This window comes from Cebus imitator, unplaced genomic scaffold, assembly GCF_001604975.1.
Source record: "Cebus imitator isolate Cc_AM_T3 unplaced genomic scaffold, Cebus_imitator-1.0 Scaffold406, whole genome shotgun sequence".
In the NCBI taxonomy this organism is placed as follows: Eukaryota; Metazoa; Chordata; class Mammalia; order Primates; family Cebidae; genus Cebus; species Cebus imitator.
Window position 1 is genome coordinate 1,410,484 of NW_016107721.1, and position 6,551 is coordinate 1,417,034.

General features: G+C 40.5%; 1 protein-coding gene across 1 annotated transcript in view; it reads left to right on the forward strand.

Annotated features, from left to right (window-relative positions):
• EIF3A (eukaryotic translation initiation factor 3 subunit A) overlaps positions 1-6,551 on the forward strand; it is a 54,628-nt gene that overhangs the window by 35,792 nt on the left and 12,285 nt on the right. Inside the window, exons 14-16 of the mRNA XM_037731558.1 lie at positions 1,010-1,174; positions 1,697-1,850; positions 2,373-2,557. Coding sequence (XP_037587486.1) covers positions 1,010-1,174; positions 1,697-1,850; positions 2,373-2,557 — 504 coding nt within the window. The remainder of the gene's footprint in view (positions 1-1,009; positions 1,175-1,696; positions 1,851-2,372; positions 2,558-6,551) is intronic.

Here is a 6,551-nt window from a genome sequence, read left to right on the forward strand (position 1 = left end):
GAAGTGCAGTGGCGTGATCTTGGCTCACTGCAACCTCCGACCCCCAGGTTCAAGCAATTCTCCTGCCTCAGCCTCCCGAGTAGCTGGGACTACAGGCGCACAACACCATGCCCAGCTAATTTTTGTATTTTTAGTAGAGATGGGGTTTCACCGTGTTGGCCAGGATGGTCTCAATCTTTTGACCTCTTTATCTGCCTGCCTTGGCCTCCCAAAGTGCTGGGATTACAGGTGTAAGCCACTGTGCCCGAACTGAAATTCTACTCTTAAGTAAACTGTCAGCCAGTGCCACATGCTAGATAAATCTTTTGTAAGAGGATGCAATCAATGTGGCAGACTTCATTGTTATGTATTTTAACAAATCACTGTAATCATCCCATCCTTTAGTACTTGCCACTCTGATCAGTCAGCAGCTGTCAACATTGAGGCAAGACCTTCCACTAGCAAAAAGATTATGACTCATTGAAGGCTCAGGTTATCTTGAGCGTTTTTTAAGCAATAAAGTATTTTTTGTTTTGTTACCTTTGAGAACAGGAGTCTCACTATGGTGTTCAGGCTGATCTTGCACTCCTGGGCTCAGGTGATTCTCTTGCCTCAGCGTACTACTGTCCCGACTTAGAAAATTAAGGTTTGTACATTGCTGTTTTAGACATGCTATTATATACTTAATAGACTGCAAACTTTTATATGCATTGGATAACCAAAAAATCTGTGTTACTTGCTTTATTGCAATATTTTCTTTACCATGATAGTCTAGAACCAAACATGCAGTGCCTCCAAGGTGTACCCATACATCATAGTTTTTCCTTTATAAGGTTCCTTGTGCCGTGGGCTAAATAAAAACTGTCTCTTCTGAATGCCTCAGGATTACTCTTGCCCGTGATTGCCTTCTGGGGACCTGTTGACATGCATGTTAGTTACGCTTTGGTTTTTATGGCATGATGGAAGGGGCAGTGGAGAAACTTTAATTTTTCAGGAGTATTTGTTAGTAATTTGGGGTAAATGAGTTTAAAAAAATGATACTTTGAAATTTCACTGTATTTTGTACTTGCAGATTACCACAATGCAGCTAGAACGTGAAAAGGCTCTTGAACATAAGAATCGAATGTCACGAATGCTTGAAGACAGAGATTTGTTCGTAATGCGACTCAAAGCTGCACGGCAGTCTGTTTACGAGGTAAACTTGCTGATTTTTTTAGGAAATGTTTATTCTTGAGCTTTCTAGTATTGCCTTAAGGGTTCTCCCTTAACAAATTCGTATATTCTGTCTTGACTTACTATGTATAATGGTCATTCAAGTAATAATAGGAATTTTTGGATAGTATTTCCTAAGCAAAACAATCACCTGAAGGAATTTTTCTAAAGGTGCAAGTTGAATACAAGTTTTTGTTTACTGTTTTTGTTAGAAATGAAAAAACTAGATCAAAATGTCCTGGGCTTAGGTTCTAATTAATGTTTGAATTTGTTTTGTATAAAGACAAACCCACTGGGTGTCAGTAATATCAACAATTTAAATTTTTTAAAATTTGGCCTGCTGACAAGTTAATGGTCTTTGAGAAATTAGAGTTTTTGTGCTGAGAGGTTGCTTTCGATGATTTTAGTACATTTGAGAGTCTTTTGTAAATGTAATAGCTTTCTGCCTCTTTATTGCTTTTGACGAAATCTGACCTTTTTGGGTTGGGGGTGACTTCGATTGCAGGAAAAACTTAAACAGTTTGAAGAGCGATTAGCAGAAGAAAGGCATAATCGATTGGAAGAACGGAAAAGGCAACGTAAAGAAGAACGAAGAATCACTTACTATAGAGAAAAAGAAGAGGAGGAGCAGAGAAGGGCAGAAGAGCAAATGCTGAAAGGTACATAGGTAGAACAGGATTGGAAGGGTACCTGTGCGAAGTTTGTGTTAGATCTAGTTTTTATGTAGAAAATACAGGAATCAAGGTAATTGGCCTGTTAGCACTGTAATTAACTGGTTCTCAGAACCCAGTTTGCTACCCAGTTGTTACATCCTCTACCAACATTTCCCCACGCATTTGATGTTCTTTTAAAAATTAATCTTTTTTTAATCACTATATTCTGTGTATTAACATTTACTGAAGAATACATTCCAGATGATGTTTGTCAAATGATGCTATATCTGGAATCCCAGATTGCTTAGGAATGGGGGAAGGATTCTGTAGTATCTTATTACAAAACTATAGTTGAAGGCTGTAGCACTAGTTTGTTGACTATATTCTGTCATGTAGCTGATGGCAAACTATTTTCAAATTCCTTTAGTTGTACATTATGTTACCTGTTTTAGCACCAGGAAAGTAGAACTAGCAGTATGGGGAAGATGTGGCTGGGAAGCATACTTAGTAACCTACTCAATGGTCTAGAGCGTGAAGAGAGAGAGCGCGCCGAACGAGTGAAACGTGAGGAAGAGCTACGAGAGTATCAGGAGCGGGTGAAGAAATTAGAAGAAGTGGAAAGGAAAAAACGCCAAAGGGAGTTGGAAATTGAAGAACGAGAACGTCGTAGAGAGGAAGAGAGAAGACTTGGCGATAGTTCACTTTCTAGAAAGGTGAGTATAGGATTTATTGATTTTATGTTGTTTTAATATGTGTGTGTGTGTGTGTGTGTGTGTGTGTGTGTGTGTTGAGATGCAGTCTCACTCTGTCACCCTGGTTGCCCAGGTTGCAGTGCAGTGGTGTGATCTCAGCCCTTGGCTTCAAGTGATTCTTGAATGTGTCTCAGCCTCCTGAGCAGCTGAGATTACATGCCTGGCTGCTTTTTGTAATTGTGGTGTTTTTTTTTTTTTTTTTTTTTAATTTTTTTTTAAAGACGGGGTTTCACCATGTTGGTCAGGCCGATCTTGAACTCCTGACCTCAGATGATCCGCCCGCCTTGGCCTCCAAAGTGCTTGGATTATAGGCGTGAGCCACTACGCCCGGCCAATCGTGATGTATTTTTATCAGCCAGCTCTCTTGCAGGCTACCTATATAAATATATTTAAATCAGCCATTTTCACATCTTTTTTTTTTTTCTGAGATGAAGTCTTGCTTCATTGCCCAGGCTGGAGTGCAGTGGTGTGATCTCAATCTTAGCTCCCTGTAACCTCCGCTGCCCGAGTTCAAGCCATTCTCCTTCCTCAGCCTCCTGAGTAGCTGGGATTATAGGCACCCACCACCATGCCTGGCTAGTTTTTGTGTTTTTAGTAGAGATGAGGTTTCACCACGTTGGCCAGGTTGGTCTCGAACTGTATTCTCCACTTCCTGGCTTCAAACAATTCTCCTGCCTTAGCATCTGGAATAGCTGGGATTACAGGCAGCTGCCACCAAGCCCAGCTAATGTTTGTATTTTTGTAGAGACGGGGTTTCACCATGTTGGCCAGACTGGTCTTGAGCTCCTGACCTCAGGTGATTCCGCCCACCTCGACCTCCCAAAGGGCTAGGATTACAGGTGTGAGTGAGCCACAGTGCCTGGCCAAAGTATGTAATTTAACAGGATTCCTAGGTGATTTAAACTGAGCTCTAAATAATGATTTTTAATTGTACTCAGGTCCAAAATGAACCTGTGTTTCCTTCTCTGTCTTGTGCCTTTGGAATTCCCTCTCCTGATTCACTGATCAGGTGAATCGTACCTACTTAGTCACAGCTTTGAACTTACTCCTTCTGTTTTTTTTTTTTTTTTTTTTTTTTTAATTTTTTTTTCTTTTTTTTTAATTTTTCCTACATTACTGCCTTAATTCAAATTTTTCTTGCCTGCAGTACTTGTTGACCTACTTACTAGTCTAACTCATTATTTTCCTCCAGCTTCAGACCTTCCTCTACATTGTGGCCTGCTTATTTATTTTAAAAATAATATAGCATGTTTGATCACTATGCCTGCTATTTGGGTTTCAGACCTTTCATTAGTTGGTATTCATGACTGAGAAGCAAAGGTTTTAAAACATGCCTTAGCAGTCTTCTATGTTGCTGTGGTTTTCATCAGTTTCATCTGACACTATTTTCTTCTTAGTCACCTGTGTGCCAGTCATTGGAGAGCAAGGTTTTTGCTTTATTCTGTGTGTGTGGCATCTGTCTGCATGCTCTTTCTTTTGCTTGGGAGGTGCCCTTTTTGCCCCTTAAAGTATTGCTTGCTTGCTTTTTACTCAAAAAGCTCAAGAATGTCTTTCATGTCTTTTCTCTGCTCCTCTATTTTTGCCACACCTATATCAAATGCTTATCTGTATGCCTGGACTTGATACTAGTTATCTATGTAGTTTTCAGTTTATGTTACTCTTATTGCTAATTTGTAGTTTTAATTCCTTGGTATTCAGTAAATGTGGTTTGATTTACAGGCTTTTGGAATTTAAAAATACATTTTCCCTTGTGTTCTAAAATCATGATCAGATTTCAATGAATGTTCTTTTTCTGTTGGGCACAAAGTTTTATCTGTGCATGAAATCAGAGCTGTTTTGTTTAAATCTGCCACGTCTTGTTAGTTTATGGGAATGTCTTCTGAGGAGCGTGAGGAGGCTTCCCTTCTGAGATTAGCTTTTGGTTTTTCTTTTTTTTCTTTTTGAGACAGAGTCTCACTGCGCCTAGCTAGAGTGCAGTGGTCCGATCTCAGCTCACTGCAACCTCCGCCCCCAGGTTCAAGCGATTCTTCTGCCTCAGCCTCCCAAGTAGCTGGGGCTACAGGCATGCACCACCACACCTAGCTAATTTTTGTATTTTTAGTAGAGATGGGATTTCACCATGTTGGTCAGGAGGTTCTCCATCTCCTGACCTTGTGATCTGCCTGCCTCGGCCTCCGGAAGTGCTGGTATTACAGGCGTGAGCCACTGTGCCCCGCCCTGAGATTAGCTTTTGCTTTTAGTTTGCATTTGCAAATGTGTCCACCCTCTTGTACATTTTCAACCTCTTATTTCTGTTGTATGCACCCCCTACACCTTCCCTTTTAATTGGGAGAGTTTAGTTTAATTTATTTGCATTTAATGCGGTAACTAGTATATTTGATTTTATTCCTAACAGTTGCTTTAGAGTTTTTTATTTGCTTCTGTGTCCCTGGCACCCCTTTCTTTTTCTTGTTTGTTTGTTTGTTTTGTTTTGTTTTTTAAAGATGGGGTGTCACCATATTGATCAGGCTGGTCTCGAACTCCTGACCTCAGGTGAGCCACCCACCTCAGCCTCCCAAAGTTCTGGGTTTACAGGCGCGTCTATATTAGCAAACATATTTAGTTTCAAGTATGTTTGTACTGCATGTTTCCCCCTTTGTGAGTACTTTTTGGTTTCTTTGATAAATTTTTTTCAGCATGTCTGCCTATGTCTCAAAAGTTTTTTTCTCTCACCATTTAACAATGAATGGTTCATTGTTTGACTGGTTCAAAAATCATCATCTCAGAAATTTATAGACCTTTGCTTCTTTTTTAAGTACACAGTGTTACAGAAGGGAGGATTTTTGATACTAGCCTTGGTCTTACTAGTTATGTAGATACTGTTTTATTCCTTGGAAACAGAATTTTTCTCTATTTTTGTGGTAAAGGAAGTTAAAAAGTGCCGCTGAGAATGTGTTTAGAAACCTGAGTGTATGGCCATCTTTGTTTCTTTTTGGTCTTTTGCCCTTTTGGTCTAAGGAGTCAGTCTCCTTAGGGCAGACACAATCTTCATAATTTAAGGAAATTTTTCTTTTTCTCTGTTCTTGGTCTTTCAGAGTCCTCTTTTTTTTTTTTTTTTTTTTTTTTTTATTTTGAGACGGGGTTTCACCATGTTGGCCAGGCTGATCTCGAACTCCTGACCTCAAGTGATCCACCTGCCTCGGCCTCCCAAAGTGCTGGGATTATAGGTGTGAGCCACTGCGCCCGGCCTCAGAGTCCTCTTCTTTATCTCTTTAATTTTTGTTTTAATCGCTTCATCTCTTTGTTTATACCAGGTTCTCTGAGATCCTGGTTCAGTTTGTTTGCTCATCAACTGTGGGACCATTCTGCTCTTGAATCTGCTGGGCTGGGCACATTGGCTTATGCCTGTAATCTCAGCACTTTGGGAAGAGTGAGGCAGGCGGGCGGATCGCTTGAGCCTGGGAGTTTGAGACCAGTCTGGCAAAATAGTGAGACCCTGTCTCCACAAACAATACAAAAATGAGCTGGACATGGTGGTGCATGCCTGTAGTCCCAGCTGCTTGGCAGACTGAGGTGGGAGGATGGCTTGAGCCCAGGAGACAGAGTTATTTTTTCTTCTTTGTTTAATGGCTATAACAGCCATCCTTCAAAAGTCTTTGCAGGTTCTAATAGTTGTACTATATCCTCTGAAACCTTGAATTCTTTGTTGGGTATAAATTGCAAGACAGGTGTCAGGAGTTGGAGAAACTTGGCCTTCTGGCTGTATTTGCTCCCTCCATTGTGGTGCCCATAAATTCCTTTGACTGTTAGGTTTCCGTTTTCTCTCAAGGTGTTCACTTGGGAAAGTCTCTTAGAACAACCCCTACCTTAAGAGGTAGCCCAGAATCATTAGCTTGATCGTGACCTGTGATGACCTGGGACCAGCTTATTTTCTGGCCATTCTTGTCTTTCACTGCTTCTCTTTTTTTTTTTTTTT